The 26,275-nt window shown below is 45.8% G+C and overlaps 1 protein-coding gene across 15 annotated transcripts in view; it reads left to right on the top strand.

Moving 5' to 3' along the window:
* nav2a (neuron navigator 2a) overlaps positions 1–26,275 on the top strand; it is a 310,780-nt gene that overhangs the window by 223,452 nt on the left and 61,053 nt on the right. For 12 of the 15 annotated variants that reach the window (XM_082957697.1, XM_082957700.1, XM_082957694.1 and 9 more), the window contains 4 exons: positions 4,825–4,897; positions 5,123–5,375; positions 5,626–5,682; positions 7,844–7,971. In XM_082957697.1, coding sequence (XP_082813823.1) covers positions 4,825–4,897; positions 5,123–5,375; positions 5,626–5,682; positions 7,844–7,971 — 511 coding nt within the window. Of the gene's footprint in view, positions 1–1,307; positions 1,774–1,955; positions 2,087–4,824; positions 4,898–5,122; positions 5,376–5,625; positions 5,683–7,843; positions 7,972–26,275 lie in introns of those variants that run through there. The other 3 variants (XM_045688971.2, XM_082957695.1, XM_082957701.1) reach the window with 2 other exon arrangements.

Here is a 26,275-nt window from a genome sequence, read left to right as displayed (position 1 = left end):
TGGGCTTAACTTCCGACCCTATGCAACCCTAGTGGAGAATAGTTGTTTTTACAGCTGTCAGATCCTACAACTGTGCCCCTCACACACACACACACACACACACACACACACACACACACACACACACACACACACACACACACACACACACACACTACTGCTAGTCCCTCCCAGTCTCATACCCTTGCCACCCAGGAAGTAACCATAGCTTTCGCAGTGACATGCTCTCATTGGGGTAGTGTTGACACAGAGGTGCTAAAACCACAGGACGCTCCCTCTACTGCACCCCCCTCACATACCCCTGAAGTGCTTTAGGTCTGTCAGAGGCCTACCTCTTACTGTGGAGGGATACATTAGTGTCACACTCAAAGTCACACACACTGCTTTGTTGTTCAGGTAGATTTATTGGTGTGTATTGTTTAATTGCAGTGTGTGTCCTGTTTCTGGCGCACAATGTTTTATTTCCAACTTTCTGTTTCGCCCTCAGTTTGGCTCTAGTTCGGAGAGATCTGTTTCTCTCTCCTCTACTGGGAACAAACATTACTACTAGCTCCATACAGGTAGAAACCAGTTTAAACCCGTCTTCCCAGTAAGCCTCTCTGAATGGGGATGATGAAAACAAAGCCTTAGGAGGCTTCATAAGCCCTCGGAGAACGGCAAATGGAGTTTCCTCCTTTACATCAAGGCATTGTCAGGTCTAAACTTCAACCCGTGTTTCACCTTCAGGTGCCACTCAAAGCCATGACAGCTGGAAGTCTGCCAAAACACGTGCATGCTGTTATATACAGCGTCAGGCTATCGTGACTGACATTCCTTCCGTGTCCCAAAGGTTCAGTACTAAGGCCATGGTCATTCATAGATTATGTGACTAATATATTTACATATTATATGATCATATAGATTGCATTGATTGGTAATGTGAGTCGCCACAGGTGAATAGGGGAAGCAGGATACCACTAGCAGGATACTGTCTGAAGTTAATGTGTAATCAGGTGTGTGACAGCTAGGGGAAAAACTGCTTCAGGCCACGTGTGTGTGTGTGTGTGTGTGTGTGTGTGTGTGTGTGTGTGTGTGTGTGTGTGTGTGTGTGTGTGTGTGTGTGTGTGTGTGTGTGTGTGTGTGTGTGTGTGAGAGACCCACCTGTATCAGCTGGTCAAACTCCATGTAATCAAATGCAAGTGCAGCGCAATCACAGGTGCCGTGCCCGCGTAGTGTCGCTAGGCAACCCCGTATGGAGGAGCGTCAGCTGTTTGACCACGAGATAATAGGCTGGAGCCACTGCTCCGGGCATCCCCTCGCTCCTCCTCACCTTATCTGCGGGTAGAGAATAGGATCGATCTCAATTCTTGTCGCTCTGTGTCCTCCGCTGCATCTAGACTGCACTCAGACGATTGTTTCACTGTAAAGTACTGTAGTATTGGTGTTCTAGTTTTTTGTTGTTGTGTGTTGAGTTACGTACCAGCTTTCAAAGAAGGTAGTTGTGTAACACTATCAAACTGTTTAGTTTAATTAAACGGGGGTGGTACAGTATGTTAAAGTTGTGTTATGCGTTGTGTTGACCGACGACAGGGTTGTTGACTCTCCAAAGCCATAAATGTACGGGTATTGTAAAGAGAGAGCGGTATTTACGGGGTCAGTGTTATCTTGGTTCAGAGGTCGACGAAATCTCAGTGAAACTGTCTGAGAGAGTGAAAGGCAGGAGCAGAGACACACACACGCCAACTCAAGTCATGCCACAAGACAGGACTCCTTAAGACATTAACACAGCATCCGGTGAGGGGACGTACACACACACACACACACAAACACACACACACACACACACACACACACACACACACACACACACACACACACACACACACACACACACACACACACACACACACACACACACACACACACACAAACAATAGATTCTCTGTGATGTAAGAAAGTGTTTGTTGAAAGGGCAGTTGCAGGGCCGGCCCTACTGTGCTGCTAGCTGGCTGAGACCCAGCATGTGATGACAGCCTTAGAGTGATCGTGCTGTGCTGTGTACTGTGCTGTGATCGTGCCTTCAAGACAGGCTCAGAGAACTTGCTAGGTAAGTGGGAACTCTATGGAAATATTGCAGTAGAATTGTATCTCGGTTTTGGAAGTTGTATTTCGCTATTACGACCGTTGTTATTTTGTAATGGTAATTTTAAGGCAGTGCAATTTCGCATTATTGTTGATCTAATATAATGATCTAATTATTGTCGCTGTCTAGGTGGTCATATAACTGAATGGTCCAGTTTTAAAAAAAAAATTTTGGGGGGGGATTGCAAGTTATTCAGTTGCAGTGTAATTTGAGTACTACTTGTGTCCAGTGTTCAGTCTACCTGCAGGGTTAGACGATCTGTTGCCGTGACTCGTTTCAAGTCTAGTGTGTGTTCTTGGTGTATAGGGTGGAGAGGGAGAGACTTATATACTCCCATCACGGTTTCGTGTGTTGTCCCCGTGACGTCAAAGCTAGGCACAACACCTATTGACTCTGCCGTTATTACGTTCTAATGAATAACCAGACTGTATTTGCTCAAGGTTTATTAATCATGCACATTGTTGATGAGAAGAGCACTGTCTGATCAGAATAGAGGAGATAAAGGGAGTGGAGATATCGGAAGAGAGGACAGGAGAGGATGAGGGGAATACGAGAACTAGAAAAGGACAGGAGAGGATGAGGGGAAGATAGGAGTGGAAAAGTGGCAGATAGGCAGTTGTGTTTGAAGTAGAGAACTCATTGTCAGAGCACTTTTTTTTACCCATTTTTCTCCCCAATGTTGTGGTATCCAATTGGTAGTTACAGTCTTGTCCCATCACTGCAACTCCTGTACGGACTCGGGAGAGGCGAAGGTCGAGAGCCGTGCGTCCTCCGAAACACAACCCAACCAAGCTGCATTGCTTCTTGACACACTGCTCACTTAACCCGGAAGCCAGCCGCACCAATGTGTCGGAGGAAACACTGTACACCTGGCGACCGTGTCAGCATGCGTGCGCCCGGCCCGCCACAGGAGTCGCTAGAGCGTGATAGGACAAGGACAATCCCTCAAGGCCAAACTGCGCCACTCGGGAGGCCCTACTTTGATTTTCTATTCCAACAGTTTGATTTCTCACTTTTCCGCACTACACTGGAATTGCCAAAGTTGAAATTCTGAATCGATCCCCTGTTTGAATGCAGATGAAATGTGTTTTCTAAAGTTTGCGCACCATGTGCTCTCTCAGCGGGTGTTTTTATTTAGCCAGAAGAATCTTTATTTTTACCTCCTCAGTACCAGGGGTATTTGGGTCAGGGGTATATCAGAGAAGGGGTCAGGGAAGTATTTTAGTAGTGTTGACGTGTGTGTGTGTGTGTGTGTGTGTGTGTGCGGGTATATCACAGGGAAGATGGTGACATTTAAGAGGAGGGGTATCTCAGTCAAGCTGTGGGGTATTTTAGTAGGGTCTGAGGGGTATTTCAGGGTGGCTCGTGGGTAGTTCAGTGAAGCGATGGTGGCATATGGGTCTGGGGTATTTAAAAATACAGGGGGTATTTTAGTGAGTGGGGGATATTTGAACTTTGTAGCGAGCAGAGCCTGGTCTAAATGTCTTCTGGTTCTCAGTCTGTGTGCTCCCTGACCTCCCAGCATGTGTCGCCATATGACAGCTGTTCTGGGGTCAGCGGCTCACTGACCTGGAGTCTGCTTCTCATTCGTCGTATGACATCACTGAAATATCTGATGTAGAATCGGAGGGCTACTGCAGAAGGATGATATTGATATTAATGTATTGAATAGGTGGTGTTCTTTTAGTTTGTTTTCTATAACGTACGACGTCTTATTTTTCTAAATTGAACCTCTGCAGTCCGCTCAGTCGAAACCCATTTCACACTGATAGAATGTCGTTGGGTTCGCCTCTATTTCAGTAAGCTGTTTATGTCGGTCTGCTGGTAGCGTTGTGTGTGCACAGTTTGCAGAGACAACGTGCGACCTGTTTTCAAGGTGCTTTGAAGTAAGCGCTTTGGTGCAAAATGTAAGGCTGCGGTGTATTGCTCGGGCGGGTGCTAGCTAATACCGATGGGGGAGATGAATTGCGCCTAGGTGCGTAGCATGAGACGGATTCCGTTTCGATGAGGTTCCCTTGATTGAACAGTCGAGTATAGTCTCAATGGCCGCTCCTCAACAGCATGAACAGTGAAAATGGCTGCTGCTCTGGCATATGAATCAATTGTTATATTGCTCAGTCCCTCCCCTGTTTGTTCACCTGAACCTAACCGTTGGCAACCCTTGAACTCTCCTTTTTTATTTATTTATTGATGATGTCATTCGATGACTCAGTTTTATTTTGTTCACCTGGGGTCGACATTTGCGGCCAAAGGGCTGTATCGAAGTAGGGTCACATGGCCCTAAGCAAATTCTGTCGACCAATCACGTCACCTCGCTGTTGATTGTTGACAGCTCAGCACAGCTGGGTCGGTATGGTTGCATTGGCTGGTATCTTGGTAACAGGGTCAAAGTAGAATGCTTTGTCATCGTAGGTACTCCAGTGGAGGTGTATGTCTGGCTTATTTGAATACTGCTTTGACTAGGCTATGTCATTTAACAATCTACTCGCCTTGCTCAGGTCGGCACTCTGTGAAGTCAATCCCTGTAAACATGTCCCTTAAACCCTAAGGCTGGCGATGTGTTTGTGATTGCTATTTTTGAGTAGGCTGCTGATAACCGCTTATGCGTTGCTGACTGTGTGATGAGTTTAGTTCAATCTGAATGTAAATTCAGAAGCACCCGTTGTAAGTTCTCTCTGTCTCTCTCTCTCTTCCCCCTCCAGATTGAGAACATTGATGCCTGCCTCAGTTTCCTGGCAGCCAAAGGAGTCAACATACAGGATCTGTCTGCAGAAGGTAAACGCTCAGCAGTCACACACACCTGCTGAGACTACACTGACTGTAGTGGCTAGAATATTGTGTAGTGAGCTTGTAACTTTCCTCTCTGTATCTCATCTCTCTAACTCTCTCTCTCTCTCCCTTTCTCTCTCTCTCTACTTCTTTCTACCTCTTCATCTCATTCTCTTTTTCTCTCTCTCTCTCCCTGTCTATTTACCTCTCTCCCCTGCTGTCCTTACACAGAGATCCGGAATGGGAATCTGAAGGCCATTCTGGGGCTCTTCTTCAGCCTGTCTCGCTACAAGCAGCAGCAGGCCCACCGCCAGTACTCCCAGCCCCACCTTAACCCCCAGCCCCAGAGCCCTCAACCTCCCCTGAGCCAGCAGACCAGCGCCCCTGCCCAGCTCAGCAGCCACCCTGTCCCCTCTACGCATGAGACTCCGGTCCCCACAGCACAAGCAGCCCAGAAAACAGCACAGGCCGAGATGCAGTCCAGGTAAGCCTGTTGGATCACCGCTACACTGATGCATTCTGGAAGATGTAGTTCATAATACTTCGAATTTTAAAACGTCTTCCCTCTTTCGCTCTTTGCTGATGTCATCAATGTTCAATTTACCATCGCTGTCTTATTTCCTCTCTCTTTCCAGTTGTCTTAGCTCCAGTCTTCTGTAAATGTCAAATGAGCCTTTCTGTCTCTCCCGTCCTCCATATCGCTCTCCTTCTCTGTCTTTTTCTCTCTCCTCTAGGGATGGGTCTCAGAGTAAACTGCTCCAGTTTTCCCTTGGTCAGAAAAAGTCCTCTAGGTCAGCTCTTTTTCTCTCCCTCTTTCGCTCTTCTTTGTGGTCATGCATCTTCCTCCTCCACTCCTCCTCATCTTCTAATTCTCCCCCTTTCCTCACTATTTCCAGAGTAGGTAGAAGTTGCCCATAACAACTGATACAGGGTCAGATTACTTTCAACGTGTAATAGTTATGGTTACTATAGAGGTGTTATTAAAATGATCCTAGATCTGTTGTAAGGGCAACTTCTACCATGAACTACTATTTTACTCTGCATGAGTTTTGAAGAGAGTGGACTCCAGGCTCCATTTTTGGAAAGTCCTGTTTGACTCTGGCATCACGCCTCATATTGGCGCCTCATAGGGTCCTTTAGATAACCCCTGTGTGTGTGTGTGTGTGTGTGTGTGTGTGTGTGTGTGCCTGCCTGCGTGTGATGTGCATGTGTGTGCGCGCACACAAGAATGTGAGAGAGCACTTCTCATGAGAGAGCATCTCACTGTGAGTATGACCTTAATAATTAACTGAGATGGAGGAGTGGATGGCTTGAATTTGGTTGTGTGTGATGATAACGGATTGGATAGGCCACTACTACTATCCTACTACTACTACTGTACTGTGTACCGTGAGATAATGTTTATTCAGTGATGTCACACTCTTTATACGTTCATCTGGGCCCATATTCATAAATTGTCATAAAGTAGTACTGACCTAGGATCAGTTTAGCCTTTTATATCATTATTAAAAAGAAGGACCTAGTCCGAGAGTAACACTCCTACTCTGAGAGATTTTATGAATAATGGGCAAAAACTTTGTTTTACAAGCATGTCACTGTTTTCTACACCAAATGACTGCATTAAATGAAGTGAAATTGAGGATGTGTTGTTGCGTGCTGCCTAAACCCAACATAGCAGGCGTAAAAAGATGCCTGAACGGAGTGCCCACGTCCGTTTTTCAGGGGAAACAGAAGTTAGGTTGAAAATGCTGTATACCTAAAAACCGTAAACATCTGCTTTTTGCCTGCCCAGCGGAGAGTGCATGCTGTCCATCCCTGGTAGTTTTGCACCTGCTCCTAGTCTAATTTACCTAAAACAAAACAATGCAGTAGCGCCACCCTCTGGTCAGCATGTGTAACTGCAGGATAATAATTCAGCTGGGCGTAAGTACGTTCAGTATCAGGAATGGTGTTTTTCTCTCTCCTTTTCAGATTGTAATGCGTTTCTCCTCCACTGCTTTTCCTTTTCATCTTTATGCTTCATTATCTTTCTTTCTCGGCTTGAATGAAAGCTGTCTTGATGTGCAGCCTGGGGGAGCATAGGTGACATTAGGATCATTTCATGATTACGATTTCATGTGGCCACATCCTGAATGAGAACAGACAGAATACTTTTCGTCAGTGAATTGTAAACAGTGTATATCATGAATAGGCTAGCAGTGAAGCCTGTGGCTTAATATCTCACTCAGAATTAAATCATGTATTACATTTTGCAGCTCAGTTGGTTGAGCATGGTTCTTGTAATGCCAGAATATTGGGTTTGATTCCTGGGATCACCCGTACGTAAAATGTATGCATTGCAAGTAAGTTGACGTTAAGTCCCTTTAGATAAGTGTCTGCTAAATGGATATATATATATTTTTAAATGTTATAGTAGAAAGCTTGTTTATACACTAATAACATTTTCAGTGTGTTCATTTAAGAACGCTCATGCCAACATGGTCTTTGTTGTCGGACAGGAACTTAATAATGACTTATAGCCCAGTTTAATTCACAAGACAGTTCATTCACGGGCTAACAGTCTTTCTACTCACCATAATTGAAAGTCAAATGAGCTGGACCTATTCTGCCCACTAACAAAAGGTCACTCACTCAGTGTAGCAAGAACGAAATAAGAGTTGATGTTTTTCACCAGTAATGAACTACCGGTCATATTTTGTTTATCAGACCAATGCCGACAGCCACATAATTATGTTTCCTCCACCGATGTTGAATTAGCAATTTATAGGCCTATGTGAAAGACGGACCTGGCTAGAATGCTGTCTTTGACTCCTGGCTATGGCTACACAGGAGATTAGCTAATAATATGGGGTTGCAGTTGGGTGGGAAAATATTGGACGTTTAATGAACGTATTGCCTAATCCTTGCTGTTTGTACCATTGAGTGTAAACACTCTATTGCTCTCCTGCTCAGACTTCCAGGCCCTAGTGCGAGGGTGTCCACTGCTGGCAGTGACATCACACCTCGCGGGTCGGTTGGCGCCGCCGGCAACCGGCGAAGTCAGGGCTTCACAGACAAGACCAAACCAGCCGCTTACAAAGGTACGTCTGTCCTTCGCACGCACGCACACTCACAAACATACATACATACACTACCGGTCAAAAGTTTTAGAACACCTACTTATTCAAGGGTTTGTCTTTATTTTTACTATTTTCTACATGGTAGAATAATAGTGAAGACATCAAAATTATGAAATAACACATGTAGTAACCAAAAAAGTGTTAAACAAATTCTTAAAATAGCCACCCTATGCCTTGATGACAGCTTTGCACATGCTTGGCATTCTCTCAACCAGCTTCATGAGGTAGTCACCTGGAATGCATTTCAATTAACAGGTGTGTCTTAAGTTAATTTGTGGAATTTCTTTCCTTCTTAATGCGTTTGAGCCAATCAGTTGTGTTGTGAATAGGTAGGGGTGGAATACAGAAGATGGTCCTATTTGGTAAAAGACCAAGATCATATTATGGCAAGAACAGCTCAAATAAGCAAAGTGAAACGACAGTCTATCATTACTTTTCAATAACTTTGAAAGTTTCTTCAAGTGTAGTCGCAAAAACCATCAAGTGCTATTATGAAACTGGCTCTCATGAGGACCGCCACAGGAAAGGAAGACCCAGAGTTACCTCTGCTGCAGAGGATAAGTTCATTAGAGTTACCAGCCTCAGAAATTGCAGCCCAAATAAATGCTTCACAGAGTTCAAGTAACAGACACATCTCAACATCAACTGTTCAGAGGAGGCTGTGTGAATCAGGCCTTCATGATCAAATCAAATTTTATTGGTCACATACACATGTTTAGCAGATGTTAATGCATGTGTAGTGAAATGCTTGTGCTTCTAGTTCCGAGAGTGCAGTAATACCTAACAGGTAATCTAACAATACCACAACAACTACCTAATACACACAAATCTAAAGGGATGGAATAAGAATATGTACATAGAAATATATGGATGAGAGATGACCGAGCAGCATAGTTAAGATGCAATAGATGGTATAAAATACAGTATATACATATGAGATGAGTAATGTAAGATATGTAAACATTATTTAAAGTGACTAGTGATCCATTTATTAAAGTGGCCAATGATTTGAGTCTGTATGTAGGCAGCCGCCTCTCGGTGTTAGTGATGGCTGTTATTAAACAGTCTAATGGCCTTGATATACAGTTGAAGTCGGAAGTTTACATACACCTTAGCCAAATACATTTAAACTCAGTTTTTCATAATTCCTGACATTTAATCCTAGTAAAAATTCCCGGTCTTAGGTCAGATAGGATCACCACTTTATTTTAAGAATGTGAAATGTCAGAATAATAGTTGAAAGAATTATTTATTTCAGCTTTTATTTCTTTCATCACATTCCCAGTGGGTCAGAAGTTTACATCCACTCAATTAGTATTTAGTAGCATTGCCTTTAAATTGCCTTTAACTTGGGTCAAACGTTTCACGTAGCCTTCCACAAGCTTCCCACAATAAGTTGGGTGAATTTTGGCCCATTCCTCCTGACAGAGCTGGTGTAAATGAGTCAAGTTTGTAGGCCTCCTTGCTCACACATGCTTTTTCAGTTTTGCCCACAAATTCTCTATAGGATTGACGTCAGGGCTTTGTGATGGTCACTCCAATACCTTGACTTTGTTGTCCTTAAGCCATTTTGCCACAACTTTGAAGTATGCTTGGGGTCATTGTCCATTTGGAAGACCCATTTGCGACCAAGCTTTAACTTCCTGAATGATGTCTTGAGATGTTGCTTCAATATATCCACATAATTTTCCTCCCTCATGATGCCATCTATTTTGTGAAGTGCACCAGTCCCTCCTGCAGCAAAGCACCCCCACAACATGATGCTGCCACGCCTGTGCTTCACGGTTGAGATGGTGTTCTTCGGCTTGCAAGCCTCCCCCTTTTTCCTCCAAACATAACGATGGTCATTATGGCCAAACAGTTCTATTTTTGTTTCATCAGACCAGAGGACATTTCTCCAAAAAGTACGATCTTTGTCCCCATGTGCAGTTGCAAACCGTAGTCTGGCTTTTTTATGGAGGTTTTGGAGCAGTGGCTTCTTCCTTACTGAGCGGCTTTTCAGCTTATGTCGATATAGGACTCGTTTTACTGTGGATATAGATACTTTTGTACCTATTTTCTCCAGCATCTTTCCAAGGTCCTTTGCTGTTGTTCTGGGATTGATTTGCACCAAAGTACGTTCATCTCTAGGAGATAGAACGCGTGTCCTTCCTGAGCGGTATGATGGCTGCATGGTCCCATGGTGTTTATACTTGCGTACTATTGTTTGTACAGATGAAAGTGGTACCTTCAGGCATTTAGAAATTGCTTCCAAGGATGAACCAGACTTGTGGAGGTCTACAAAAAAAATTTCTGAGGTCTTGGCTGATATTTCTTTAGATTTTCCCATGATGTCAAGCAAAGAGGCACTGAGTTTGAAGGTAGGCCTTGAAATACATTCTCAGGTACACTTCCAATTGACTCAAATGATGTCAATTAGCCTATCAGAAGCTTCTAAAGCCATGACATCATTTTCTGGAATTTTCCAAGCTGTTTAAAGGCACAGTCAACTTAGTGTATGTGAACTTGTGACCCACTGGAATTGTGATACAGTAAATTATAAGTGAAATAATCTGTCTGTAAACAATTGTTGGAAAAATTACTTGTGTCATGCACAAAGTAGTTGTTCTAACCGACTTGCCAAAACTATAGTTTGTTAACAAGAAATGTGTGGAGTGGTTGAAAACGAGTTCTAATTGTTTGTAAACTTCCAGCAAATGTAGAAGTTGTTTTTCAGTCTCTCGGTCCCAGCTTTGATGAACCTGTACTGATCTCGCCTTCTGGATGGTAGCGGGGTGGCTCGGGTGGTTGTTGTCCTTGATGATCTTTTTGGGCTTCCTGTGACATCAGGTGCTGTAAGTGTCCTGGAGGGCAGATAGTTTGCCCCTGGTGATGCATTGTGCAGACTGCACCACCGTCTGGAGAGCCTTGCGGTTGAAGGCAGTGCAGTTTCCGTACCAGACGGGGATACAGCCCGACAGGATGCTCTCAATTGTGCATCTGTAAAAGTTTCTGAGGGTTTTAGGTGACAAGCCACATTTCTTCAGCCTCCTGAGGTTGAAGAGGCGCTGTTGCGCCGCCTTCACCACTGTCTGTGTGGGTGGACCATTTCAGTTTGTCTGTGATGTGTACGCCGAGGATCTTGAAACTTTCCACCTTCTCCACTGCTGACCCGTTGATGTGGATAGGGGGGGTGCTCCCTCTGCTGTTTCCTGAAGTCCATTATCATCTCCTTTGTTTTGTTGACGTTGAGTGAGAGGTTGTTTTCCTGTAGGCTGTCTCGTTGTTGTTGGTAATCAAGCCCACTACTGTTGTGTCGTCTGCAAACTTGTTGATTGAGTTGGAGGCGTGCAGAGGGGGCTGAGCACGCACTCTTGTGGGGCCCCAGTGTTGAGGATCAGTAAAGTGGAGATGTTGTTTCCTATCTTCGCCACCTGGGGGCAGCCCGTCAGAAAGTCCAGGACCCAATTGCACAGGGTGGGGTTGAGACCCAGCTTAATGATGAGCTTGGAGGGTACAATGGTGTTGAATTGCTGCAAAGAAACCACTACTAAAGGACACCAATAAGAAGAAAAGACTCTCTTGGGCCAAGAAACACAAGCAATAAGACATTAGACCAGTGGAAATGTGTCCTTTGGTCTGGAGTCCAAATTGGAGATTTCTGTTTCCAACCGCTGTGTCTTTGTGAGACGCAGAGTAGGTTTACAGATGATCTCCGCATGTGTATTTCCCACCGTAAAGCATGGAGGAGGAGGTGTTATGGTGTGGGGTTGCTTTGCTGGTGACACTGTCTGTGATTTATTTAGAATTCAAGGCATACTTAACCAGCATGGCTACCACAGCATTCTGCAGCGTTACGCCATCCCATCTGGTTTGGGCTTAGTTGCACTATCATTTGTTTTTCAACAGGACAATGACCCAACACACCTCCAGGCTGTGTGAGGGCTATTTTATCATTTTATCCATATGTTATTTTACAGTTTTGATGTCTTCAAGATGGTATGTCATACACTGCATTTGAGGAACAATTGTAAAGTAATTCTACTTTGAAACTTGATCAACTTGTAAACTCACTTTTGAGAAAATCCCCTTTGAATGTTTTGGTCTCTTGTGAAGAGCTCTTCTTTGTCTACACCCATTCAGCATCGTTCACACTCTCTTAAGCTTTAGCCCCACCCATCTTTTTTCGTTCTAGGAGTGCACACTTGACGCTCTGGCCAATGATTTGTTTACCTCTGGATAACATGAAAACAGCCTAACCAGCTCTGCTGGCAACAATTTCATTACGCTTTTTTTGCAGGCGTTTACTGACAAAACCCATATTCAACAGGTGTTGTACACACGTCACGTAACGTTAGCTAACGAGCTAGCTAATGTTAGCTAGTTAAACAACAATGAACAGTGCCAACAATGCCACAGTGCTGGGAGCTAACCAACCAGGTTCAATGTTAGCTAGCTAACATTAGGCTCTAACTAGAAAAGCAAACCGCTCTGGGAAACTAATAATAACATCAGCTAGGGAGCCAGCCAGCTAACATTAGCTAGCTAGCTAACAGTACACTTTAGCTTGAAATGAAACCACTTTGTCAAAATTAGAAACTTGTAATATCTGAAAATGTTGCTAGTTAATGCTAGACTATCTTACCTGTATACATCATCATGCATCATGGACGCGTCTCCCTGTCAGGAATGCCATACCACGGTTGCCCTTAGTTTGAAGATGTAATCCGGAGACCGGTGTTTTCTCCATCTCTTTAGCTATCATACTCTAATTCCAATGATTTCAAAACTTGATCCTCCAGAAAGTGGAGAGCAACACTTATGCAGCTCCACTACACGATACATTTTAAAAAAAGCCGCGTTCGACAGGATTACCAACACAGACTGACGAGCTCAATTAGACAGAAGCCTTCTATATGGCAGACCAATCTGAACTCCTCTTTCGGCATGTCCAGCCCACTCATTATCTCAACCAATCATGGCTAGCGGGAAGGTAGACTTCTTTTTCTGTGGCTAAACCAACTAGGCTCGTAATTTAACAATTTATTTCGTATTTACAGATGGCGTACAAGTTGTTTATTAAGGCACTTGAAAGTTCACGTTAGAAGGTATTTCTGGCAAAAAACGCATTTTGCTAAATAAAAAAAACCCACTGACCTATAGAGTGTGTGTGTGCTGCATGTCTCCTCGATAAAGGACATTGACATGGGTTACAGGGTTAGGTGACAGTGTGTGATTTATAGAGGTGTGTGTGTGTTAGATTTAGTGTTGAGCTATAAACGTTACCATGACCTCTAGTTGGTCTCTGGTATGACCACTATGCACTGTGCTCTGTCTAACCTCACATGTGCTTGCCTATAGTAGGACACTGTGAATGACCTATGAGTACTGTAGGGCTGTGGCGATCATGACATGTTGTCCTCGGGCTATTGTCATGCAAAAGTCTAGCGGTCTCACGGTAATTTACCTTGATTTAACATAAACACGTTTAGCATCTCCAGGCCTCCATGCCTTATACCGTATGATGCGCCCTGAATCAATTTCCTAAATCAATTACCGTTGCTTGGCCTGCATCTTGTTGGTGTGTAGTCACACGAATCAAAATTGGATCAAAATCGTAATCCCGGACACACTTTCTGGGCTGAGACAAGAATGGCATTATTCCTACAGAGGAAAAAAAAAATGGTTAAAATGATACTCAGCTCAGAGTTCCACTCAGGCTGCACTACGTGGAACATCTATCAAAATTTTGGGACTCTACTTCTTCTCTCAGCTTCTTTTGGCCTACTCTACTGGGACAGTGAGACAGCAGCGCTAATGAGGTTTGTCATCTGTCTTTTCTCCCCTCTCCCCGTAGCCTCACTAAGTGCTGAAACTCAACTTGAGATGAATGCACACCAGTCTAGCTTTCTCCTAAATCATACATTATGCCAATGTGAGATTTGTATGACAGTTAGGATTCGACCCAGACGTATAGTGCTATCGGTCATGGTATTTTACCTAGTTACCAGACTCGGTCATATTTTACCTTTTTGTGATTAGTTTGTGTTTTTTTTAAAAAATATACTCTTTTAATACAACGTTTTACTTAGTAAGCTTTCCTGTACCAAGTTAGCAACAATTTATTAGCGGGAACATTCAGTGATTTACTACCTTGAAATAAAATGCTGAAGATGTAGAAACTGCCGGTTCTATTGTCTGGCCTGAATTGTTCTGTGTCAATGGTGCTGACAGTAGAATGGAGAACGGGTCACTGGAAGCATCCTGTTTTATACAGTGGAGAGACATGAGCATACAGTTGGCCTTCCTCTTATGCTTTACATTAACACAAGGTGACAGCAGAAATGTATTCAGAGAGGGAGAGGGATTTGTGACCTGTTGCCACAAGAAAAGGGCAACCGGTAAAGAACTTAACACCATTGTAAATACAACCTATATTTACTTTTATTTATTTTACCTTTTGTGCTTTAACTGTTTACACATCGTTACAACACCGTATATAGCCATAATATGACATTTGAAATGTCTCTATTCCTTTGTAACTTTTGTGAGTGTAATGTTTACTGTTCATTTTTATCGTTCATTTCACCTTTGTATATTATCTACTTCACTTGCTTTGGCAATGTAAACATATGTTTCCCATGCCAATAAAGCCCTTTACATGTAATTGAGAGAGAGTGTGGTGTGTGTGTGTGTGTGGTGCGTGCGTGCGTGCGTGCGTGACGTGCATGCATGTGTGAAAGTGTGTGGACAGTGAAGACAGTGCTGAATGAATGGCCAGTTGATGAGCTGTAGCCTCTCTGTTTGAGTCTATTCATGTGGAGGAACTTTCAAAGTTTTACTCCAAACAAAGACTGGCTGTCCCACTCACTCACAAGGGCACAATGAGTGAGGTGTGCATGTGTGTGTGTGTGTGTGCGTGCGTGCGTGTGTGCGTCCGCACGTGTGTGTGTATGTGCACGTCTGTTATCTGAACGTGGGGATATGAGTAAGCAGTTTAAACAAATGACATATTGTACTCCTTAATAGAAGTCATCTATATTAAATGAAATTAGATTAAACTTAGTAATTGAACATATAAGCAAAAAAAACAAGTAACTTTCAGTGGTATTTATTTATAGGGTACTTCTGGCTAGACATCTGTGAATAGCTAAAACATGATTGCTCTGTGGACAGTCCTGGCAATATGTCTTAAGCTATTTCTATAAGTATCATACTGTATGTTGCTAAAAAGGCTCTTCCTGAATCTGTACACATTCATAATCATATGTTTAGGCTGTGTGTCATTCTAAACTGTATACAGTGTCTGTAAGTATGATACTGCTCTTTCCCCCCAGACTCAGTCATGGTTTTATGTTTAGGCATTATGTCTATCTCTATACCGTGCCTACGGAAAGTATTCAGACACCTTGACTTTTTCCACATTTTGTTACGTTATAGCCTTATTCTAAAATGTATTAAATTGTCCCCCCCTCTAATCTATCTACACACAATACCCAATAATGACAAAGCAAAAACAAGTTTTTAGAATTTTTTGCTAATTTATAAAAATAAAAAACTGAAATATGACATTTACATACACTACTGTTCAAAAGTTTGGGGTCACTTAGAAATGTCCTTGTTTTTGAAAGAAAAGCAACAAAAAAATAGTCCATTAAAATAACATCAACTTGATCAGAAATACAGTGTAGACATTGTTAATGTTGTAAATGACTATTGTAGCTGGAAACGGATGATTTTTAATGGAATATCTACACAGGCGTGCAAAGGCCCATTATCAGCAACCATCACTCCTGTGCTCCAATGGCACGTTGTTAGCTGATCCAAGTTTATCATTTTAAAAGACTAATTGATCATTAGAAAACTCTTTTGCAATTATGTTAGCACAGCTGAAAACTGTTGTGCTGATTTAAAGAATGTCACGAATCCCACCGAAGGTGGCTCCCCTGCCTGCTCGGGCGGCGGTCGTCGTCGCCGGCCTACTAGCCGCCGCTGATCCCTTTTTCCTTTTCGTTTGGTATGTCTGATTGTTTGCACCTGTTCCTCATTTGATTCTCTTGATTTTGGTTATTTAAGCCTGTGTAGCCCGCCCAGGTTTGTGCGGGATTATTTGCGTCAGAGTGTGTTTTGTTATTGGATGTGCTGGCGATCGACTAGTGTTGTTTTATGTGCGTGCTGTGTACCTGTTGTTTTGGGCACTTCGCATTTCACGCCGGTTGTGTTGGCGTCGACCGTTTTTGTTGTGTTACGGAATAAACACATTATCTCCTTACCTCTGCTCTCCGCGCCTGACTCCTACCACCACTCCTAGCATTTACTGACAGAATCCCGCACCAGCTATGGAGTCAGCAGGAGCAGCATCCCCTCCTCTCCCATCGATGGAGGAAAGGGTCCTCCATCATACCACCATTCTCCACCGAATCGGCTCAGCGATGGATCAGCGATGGATGGACCGATGGGAGAGGAGTGGCCTTCCTACCGCATCCCCAGCACCAATTCCCCTTCCCCCATCTACCCCTCCGCCAGCGTCCGGACCCGGAGCCCTACGCCTGGCTCTCCCCAGGGAGTACGATGAAGCGGCGGCTGGGTGCCAGGGGTTCCTGCTGCAGTTGGAGTTGTAACTGGCTACCGTTCGTCCGACTCCCTCGGGAGAGGAGAGCGTAAGCGTCCTCGTCTCCTGCTTAACGGGACGTGCCCTGGAGTGGGCTAACGCAGTGTGGTATGGCCCAGACTCGGCAAGGGATCACTACCCCGAGTTCACCCGCCGTTTCCAGGCCGTGTTCGACCACCCACCAGAGGGCCGGGCGGCGGGTGAACGGCTGTTCCACCTGCGGCAGGAGACGAGGAGCGCACAGGACTTTGCTCTGGAGTTCCGGACCTTGGCTGCTGGAGCGGGGTGGAACGACAGGGCCCTGATGGACCACTATCGGTGTAGCCTCCGAGAGGACGTCCGCCGGGAGCTAGCCTGTCGGGACACTACCCTCTCACTGGATGAACTAATAGACATGTCCATTCGTCTCGACAACCTGCTGGCTGCCTGCGGACGTCCAGACCGGGCCCTGTTGGTTCCACCTCCAGGCCCTCCAGCTCCCATCCCTATGGAGCTAGGGGGGGCTGCGTCGAGGGGAACCGTAGGAGGAGGCTCCTCCTGTACCCAGTGTGGTCGGAGAGGACACACTGCCGACCGGTGCTGGGGGAGCTCCTCTGGGAATCGGGATGGCAGGCGGAGCACTCCTCGTCCACCTCAGGTGAGTAAGCACCAACCTCACCCAGAGCTCCCTGTTGGTCATATGTTCGTACTAGTAAATTTCCCCTTGTTTTCTCCCTCTTTCCAGCATAAGGCGCTAGTCGATTCAGGCGCAGCTGGAAACTTTATGGATCGTGGGCTCGTGTTAAGGCTAGGGATTCCCCTGGTGTCGTTGGACCAACCTTTCCCCCTGCACTCCTTAGATAGCCGACCATTAGGGTCAGGGCTGGTCAGGGAGGCCACGGTGCCACTGGACATGGTAACGCAGGGGGATCATGGGGAACGGATTAGTCTCTTCGTCATTGATTCGCCTGCGTTTCCGGTGGTGCTGGGGATTCCCTGGCTGGCCAATCACAATCCTAATATTTCGTGGAGACAGGGGGCTCTCAGGGGGTGGTCAGAGGAGTGTTCAGGCAGGTGTAAGGGAGTTTCCATCGGTGCGACGACGGTGGAGAGTCCAGACCAGGTTTCCACTGTGCGCATTCCCTCAGAATATGCCGATTTGGCAATCGCCTTCTGTAAAAAGAGGGCGACCCGATTACCACCTCATCGATGAGGGGATTGCGTGATAAACCTCCAGGTAAACGCTACACTTCCCAGGAGTCACGTGTACCCATTGTCACAGGAGGAAACGTTGGCTATGGTGACATATGTCACGGAATCTCTGAGACGGGTACATTCGGCCCTCCATGTCACTCGTCTCCTCGAGTTTCTTTTTCGTGAAGAAAAAGGATGGAGGGCTGCGTCCGTGCATTGATTATCGAGGTCTAAATTCCATCACAGTAGGGTTTAGTTACCCGCTACCTCTCATTGCTACGGCGGTGGAATCATTTCACGGAGCGCGTTTTTTCACGAAACTGGACCTCAGGAGCGCATACAATCTGGTGCGTATCTGAGGAGGAGACGAGTGGAAAACCGCATTCAGTACCACATCGGGTCACTATGAGTACCTCGTCATGCCGTATGGGTTAAAGAATGCTCCAGCCGTCTTTCAATCCTTTGTTGACGAGATTCTCAGGGACCTGCATGGGCAGGGGGTGGTGGTGTATATTGATGACATCCTGATCTATTCAGCCACCCGCCCCGCGCATGTCTCCCTGGTGCGCAAGGTGCTTGGGCGACTGCTGGAGAATGACCTGTACGTTAAGGCTGAGAAATGTGAGTTTTTCAAACGAGCCGTTTCCTTCCTGGGGTATCGCATTTACACCTCGGGGGTGGTGATGGAGGATGACCGTGTTAAAGCCGTGCGAAATTGGCCGACTCCGACCACGGTAAAGGAGGTGCAGCGGTTTTTAGGGTTTGCCAATTACTACCGGAGGTTTATCCGGGGCTTTGGTCAAGTTGCTGCTCCCATTACCTCACTGCTGAAGGGGGGTCCGGCGCGCTTGCGCAGGTCGGCAGAGGCGAACAGAGCGTTCAGTCGCCTGAAGGAGCTGTTTACCGACGCTCCCGTGCTGGCTCAACCGGACCCCTCTTTGGCATTCATAGTGGAGGTGGACGCGTCCGAGACTGGGGTGGGGGCCGTGCTATCACAGTGCTCGGGCGCGCCACTCAAACTCCGCCCGTGCGCTTTCTTTTCTAGGAAGCTCGGGCCGGCGGAGCAGAACTATGACGTGGGGGACCGGGAGTTGTTAGCTGTGGTCAAGGCTCTGAAGGTGTGGAGACATTGGCTTGAGGGGGGTAAGCACCCTTTCCTCATCTGGACTGACCACCGTAATCTCGAGTACATCCGGGCAGCTAGGAGACTGAATCCGCGTCAGGCCAGGTGGGCCATGTTCTTTACCCGTTTCCGTTTCACTATCTCTTATCGGCCAGGTTCACAGAACACGAAGGCTGACGCACTGTCCCGCCTATATGACACCGAGGAGAGGGTCATCGATCCAACTCCCATCCTCCCAGCGTCGTGCTTGGTAGCTCCGGTGGTATGGGAGTAGGACGCGGAGATCGAGCGGGCGTTACGGTTGGAACCTGCACCATCGCAGTGTCCGGCAGGTGTTCAGTACGTGCCGCTTGGTCTCCGTGATCGATTGATTCGATGGGCCCATAATCTCCCCTCTTCGGGTCACTCTGGGATCGAGAGGACAGTGCGGAACCTGAGGGGAAAGTACTGGTGGCCCACCTTGGGTAAGGACGTGCGGTTTTATGTTTCCTCCTGCTCGGTGTGCGCTCAGAGCAAGGCTCCTCGACACCTGCCTAGAGGGAAATTACACCCCCTCCCCGTTCCACAGTGGCCGTGGTCGCACTTATCAGTGGACTTCCTCACTGACCTTCCCGTATCTCAGGGGAACACCACAATCCTGGTCGTTGTGGATCGGTTCTCGAAGTCCTGCCGTCTCATCCCGTTGCCCGGTCTCCCTACGGCCCTGCAGACTGCGGAGGCCCTGTTCACCCATGTCTTCCGGCACTACGGGGTGCCCGAGGACATCGTTTCTGATCGGGGTCCCCAGTTCACGTCCAGAGTTTGGAGGGCGTTCATGGAACGGTTGGGGGTCTCGGTCAGCCTGACCTCGGGTTTCCACCCCGAAAGTAATGGGCAGGTGGAGAGAGTGAACCAAGAGGTGGGTAGGTTTCTAAGGACGTATTGCCGGGACCGGCCCAGGGAATGGGCGAGATACGTCCCATGGGCAGAAATAGCCCAAAATTCCCTACGTCACTCATCAACCAACATGTCACCGTTTCAGTGCGTGTTGGGCTACCAGCCGGTCCTGGCTCCATGGCACCAGAGCCAGACCGAGGCTCCTGCGGTGGAGGATTGGGTGCAGCGCTCGAAGGACACTTGGAGAGCCGTCCAAGACGCACTCACTAAGGCGAGTGGACGGCAGAAGAAGAGCGCTGACCAGCACCGCAGTGAGACCCCTGTTCCTTATTTGGTTCTCTTGATTTTGGTTATTTAAGCCTGTGTAGCCCGCCCAGGTTTGTGCGGGATTATTTGCGTCAGAGTGTGTTTTGTTATTGGATGTGCTGGCGATCGACTAGTGTTGTTTTATGTGCGTGCTGTGTACCTGTTGTTTTGGGCACTTCGCATTTCACGCCGGTTGTGTTGGCGTCGACCGTTTTTGTTGTGTTACGGAATAAACACATTATCTCCTTACCTCTGCTCTGCCTGACTCCTACCACCACTCCTAGCATTTACTGACAAAGAAGCAATAAAACTGGCCTTCTTTAGACTAGTTGAGTATCTGGAGCATCAGCATTAGTGAGTTTGAATAGCTCTAGGAAGAGTTTTGATGGTTCCAAACTTCTTCCATGTAAGAATGATGGAGGCCACTGTGTTCTTGGGGACATGCAATGCTTCAGACATTTTTTTGGTACCCTTCCCCAGATCTGTGCCTCGACACAATCCTGTCTCGGAGCTCTACAGACAATTCCTTCGACCTCATGGCTTGGTTTTAGCTCTGACATGTCAACTGTGGAACCTTTATATAGACAGGTGTGTGCCTTTCCAAATAATGGCCAATCAATTGAATTGATTGTTTTCACTTTGTCATTATGGTGTATTGTGTGTAGATTGCCTATGGATTTTTTTAATACATTTTAGAATAAGGCTGTGACGTAACAAAATGTGTGAAAAAGTCAAGCGGTCTGAATACTTTCCAAAGGCGTTGTATATTTCTATAGGCACGGAATGCCCAGGTCAGTACTGACTGACAAGTCTAAATTAGTATTTAGACCGTGAAACGGTCGAGAGGGCCAAACGGTGTCAGACGACGCTAGCCCCTCTAATGCATTTAAGCTTGTTTTTGTGTGTGTGCGTGGTTGCGTTGCGGGCTCGACCGTGTTTGTCTCCCGGTTTAGTTTGTGAAGAGATTAAGCCATAAAACGCCGGGGGGGGGGGGAACCATGGGCCTTTTTGAAGTGGCTGTGCTGAACAAACATGTCTCTGACACACGCATCGCACACATGCACGCACATGCACGCACACACACACACACACACACACACACACACACACACACACACACACACACACACACACACATACGTTGAGGACGCTTGATTGTACACTTGGTACTGGCACATATAGACAGTAACACAGACACAGTGGAACACACACACACACACACAGGCGTGATGATCCGTGAAAAGAGCTCTATGTCCACTGTGCCGGGCAGGATATCCCAGAAGCCAGTGATGTTATCAGGACAGAGGGCAGCTCAGGATAGGGCCCAATCCCAGAGAGAGAAAGTTGATAGAGAGAAAGGGGAGAGGCAGAGAGTCAGAAATAGAGGGGGACCGAGAGATTATAGAAATATTATAGAACATCTCATTCCAAAATCATGGGCATTAATAAGGAGTTGGGTCCCCCCTTTGCTGCTATAACAGCCACTTGTCTTTTAAGGCTTTCCACTAGATGTTGGAACGTTGCTGCGGGGACTTCCTTCCATTCAGCCACAAGAGCATTAGTGAGGTCGGCACTGATTTGGGCGATTAGGCCTGGCTCGCAGTCGGCGTTCCCAAAGGTGTTCGATGGGGTTGAGGTCAGGGCTCTGTGCAGACCAGTCAAATCCTTCCACACCGATCAAGACAAACCATTTCTGTATGGTCCTCGCTTTGTGCACAGGGGCATTGTCATGCTGAAATAGGAAAGGGACTTCCCAAAACTGTTGCCACAAATTAGGAAGCAAAGAATTTTCTAGAATGTCATTGTATGCTGTAAAATTAAGATTTCCCTTCACTGGAACTAAGGGGCCTAGCCCGAACAATGAAAAACAGCCTCAGACCATTATTCCTCCTCCACCAAACTTTACAGTTGGGCAGGTAGCATTCTCCTGGCTTCCACCAAACGCAGATTCATCCTTTGGACTGCCAGATGGTGAAGCAGGATTCATCACTCCAGAAAATGTTTCCACTGCTCCTGAGTCCAATGACAACGAGCTTTACACCACTCCAGCCGACACTTGGCATTGCTCATGGTGATCTTAAGCTTGTGTGCGGCTGCTTGGGCATGGAAACCCATTTCATGATGCTCCCTACAAACAGTTGTTGTGCTGATGTTTCTTCCAGAGGCAGTTTGGAACTCGGTAGTGAGTGTTGCAATCGAGGACAGCGCTACCTGCTTCATCACTCGGCGGTCCCGTTCTGTGAGCTTGTGTGGCCTACCACTTCGCGGCTGAGTCATTGTTTCTCCTAGATGTTTCCACTTCACAATAACAGCACCTACAGTTGACCGGGGCAGCTCAAATAGGGCAGAAATTTGACGAACTGACTTGTTGGAAAGGTGGTATCCTATGACGGTGCCATGTTGAAAGTCACTGAGTTCTTCAGTACGAGCCATTCTGCTGCCAATGTTTGTGTATAGAGATTGCATGGCTGTGTGCTCTATTTTATACACCTGTCAGCAACAGGTGTGGCTGAAATAGACTAATTCACTGATTTGAAGGTGTTTCCATATTTCAGACCCCTTATCCTTTTCCACATTTTGTTACATTACAGGTTTATTCTAAAATGGATTACATTTTTTTTTTTACTCATCAATCCACACACAATGTCCCATAATGACAAAGTGAAAACAGGTTTTTAGAAATTTCTGAAAATGTATTAAAAATAAAAAACAGATACCTTATTTACATAAGTATTTAGACCCTTTGCTGTGAGACTCGAAATTGAGTTCAGGTGCGTCCTGTTTCCATTGATCATCCTTGAGATGTTTCTACAACTTGATTGGAGTCCACCTGTGGTCAATTCACTTGATAGGACATGATTTGGAAGGCACTCACCTGTCTATGTAAGGTCCCACAGTTGACAGTGCATGTCAGCAAAAACCAAGCCATGAGGTCAAAGGAATTGTCTTTACAGCTCCGAGACAGGATTGTGTCGAGGCACAGATTTGGGGAAAGGTACCAAAACATTTCTGCAGCATTGAAGGTCCCCAAGAACACAGTGGCCTCCATCATTCTTAAATGGAAGAAGTTTGGAACCACCAAAACTCTTCCTAGAGGTGGCCGCCCAGCCAAACTGACCAATCGGGGGAGAAGGGCCTTGGTCAAGGATGTGACCAAGAACCTGATGGTCACTCTGATAGAGCTCTAGAGTTCCTCTGTGGAGATGGGAGAACCTTCCAGCACTCCACAAATCAGGCCTTTATGGTAGAGTGGCCAGATGGAAGCCACTTCTCAGTAAAAGGCACATGACAGCTCACTTGGAGTTTGATAAAAGGCACCTAAAGGACTCAGACCATGAGAAACACTATTCTCTGGTCTGATGAAACCAATATTGAACTCTTTATCCTGAATGCCAAGCGTCACGTCTGGAGGAATCCTAGCACCATCCCTACGATGAAGCATGGTGGTGGCAGCATCATGCTTTGGGGATGTTTTACAGCGGCAGGGACTGGGAGACTAGTCAGGATCAAGGGAAAGATGAACGGAGCAGAGTGCAGAGAGATTCTTGATGAAAACCTGTTCCAGAGCGCTCAGGACCTCAGACTGGGGCGAAGGTTCACCTTCCAACTGGACAGTGACCCTAAGCACACAGCCAAGACAACGCAGGAGTGGCTTTGCTGAACAAACAAGTCTTTGAAAATCCTTGCATAGCCCAGCCAGAGCCCGGACTTGAACCCGATCAAACATCTCTGCTCCTCATCCAACATGACAGAGCTTTGAGAGGATCTGCAGAGAAGAATTGGAGAAACTCCACAAATATAGGTGTGCCAAGCTTGTAACGTCATACCCAAGAAGACTCAAGGCTGTAATCTCAGCCAAAGTGCTTCAACGAAGTACTGAGTAAAGGGTCTGAGTACTTATGTAAATGTGATATTTCCTTCTTTTTTTTACACATTTACAAAAATGTATAGATACCTGTTTTTGCTTTGTCGTTAAGGAGGATTGTGTGCAGATTGATGAGGGAAGAAAACACTTTAATCAGTTTTAGAATAAGGCTGTAACTTAACAAAATGTGGAAAAAGTCATGGGTTCTGAATACTTTCCAAATGCACTGTAGATGAGATTTTGGTTTAATCCATTGTTCAACACAGGTTTTTGGTATGAAAGAGGCTGTGTAGACTAGAGTTGGAGAGATTTTGTGTGTGTGTGTGTGTGTGTGTGTGTGTGTGTGTGTGTGTGTGTGTGTGTGTGTGTGTGTGTGGTGTGTGTGTGTGTGTGTGTGAGACACAGAGTTGGGTTATGGCAGGAATTTCACTGGTGGTCTGTGGTTAAGTCCTGAGGGCCTCTCTGTCTGTTAGACTCAGATTTCAGACTACTAATTGACTGCACTAATTGAGTAGTTAAGGTTTAAACACTAAAACATGTGTCTTGTGTATACTACGAGATTACACAAGTCATATAGAGGCACAAAGATGTGTGTGTGTGTTGGTGGAATTCTATTTTTGTCCCAAGGTAGTGAACTTTCTCACAGTGATCTTAGCCAGGTCAGGAGGTCTATGATGTCAGCTGTGTGATGTGTGTGATGTCAGCAGTCCATGTGTTTGTGATATTTGACGAGACGAAAGTGTCACACAGTGAACTCTTTAGGTTAGAGAGAGGGAGGAAGAATGCTGGTCAGTGGCTCAGGTGTGAGTGTTTACGTGTATTGATACATCGTGTGTGTCCAAAACCATGGGGCAAGGGGTTCATAGCAATTTCACATCTGACCCAGGATGTGAAATGTGGATCTCCTTTTCATTCAAACTGGGGCATCTTAGGTGGTCATCTGGTTCTGGGTCATCCGCGGACATGCTCTGTGTTTTTCTTGTGTCCAGTGTCCGAGCCAACACAATGTCCACTTCTAAACCAAAACCCAAGCTGGCTTCACCCCCTATTCTCCCTCTGGGGCACAGACCGCTCTGTTGGCATGATGTAAGCTTCTCAAAGTTCCCCTTTTCCCACATCCCAGCCTCAGTGAGTCTGAATCCCTCTCTCTTTCTCATTATCTGTCTCTGTATCTCTCTCTCTCTCTACCTCTCTCTCGATCTCTACCTCTCTACCTCTTCTGTAATTCCTGCTGGTCCTCCTCTCTCTCATTCAGGCCCTCCTCCAATAGGAAGCCAGCTATTAGCAACCTGACCCACTTTCCGCTAGCATGGCTAATTGGGCCCTAATCACTTCCTAATGGACACATTGTTTCAATGCGCACACAACAAATACTGAACTGGGGGGAAACGACAGGGGCATGAAAGCAATTAGGGTATGAAAGGCGCTTAAAAGACAGGAATAAATGTGGTGAAAATGGGATGTGGCATAAAGATGTGGAGTGTTTAATATTCCTAGTAAATACTTCCTTAACAAGGCCCAAATGTGTGAATATTAAATTAGTCGTTTAAGAAGTTACCACAATAAAGTCAAGTGTTTAGAGTCATGTTAACGCGGTATACTGAAAAAAGGGTTGCAAACTGCACTGCAAATAGGGTTCTTCGGCTGTCCCCATAGGATAAGCGTTTTTGTTTCCAGGGGGAACCCTTATTGGTTCCAGGTAGAACAGTTTTGGGTTCCATGTAGAACCCTCTGTAGAAAGCATTCTACTTGGAACCGAAAAGGGTTTTACCTGGATCGAAAAGGGTTCTACCTGCAACCAAAAAGGGTTCTCCAATGAGGACAGCCGAAGAACCCTTTAAGGTTCTAGATAACCATTTTTTTTTTCCCTAAGAGTGCATTGAAAAGGAATTGCAATGGATTCAATTTGAGATCATTACTTAATTGACCGTGTTTGTGAAAGTATTTGTGCAGCAGGATAGTAGCTTCTGTTTTGCTGTGTCCATGTGCTGCACTGGCTGGCTAATGGGTTGGGCATGGGAGTGGCCACAAGGGCAGTTTGGCTTTGAATATTGAAAAGTAACGCTAGCAGTAAGTAGGCACTGGGAGTCTCTACAGGCACACAACAATAACTACACTCTATACTTGTACTGTACAGTATTAGCCTCTTGAGGAAGAATATCTTAGCTACTTTATGAGTTCTGGATTTGATTGTGACAGTTATTGGTAAGTCAAACATTATTGATTTAGAGGGGTAACAATATAAACTTTAGAAAAAAGTGCTTTGTTGGTTTTTGTGTGCTCTGTAACAGTGACAGGTGTGTCTTCCGTAAAACCTTAATTCAGACAAAAT

This window comes from Salmo salar, chromosome 11 (genome assembly GCF_965601325.2).
Source record: "Salmo salar chromosome 11, fSalSal1, whole genome shotgun sequence".
Taxonomy (NCBI): Eukaryota; Metazoa; Chordata; class Actinopteri; order Salmoniformes; family Salmonidae; genus Salmo; species Salmo salar.
The sequence above is the reverse complement of the archived record's forward strand: the minus strand, read 5'-3'. Positions and strand labels throughout refer to the sequence as shown.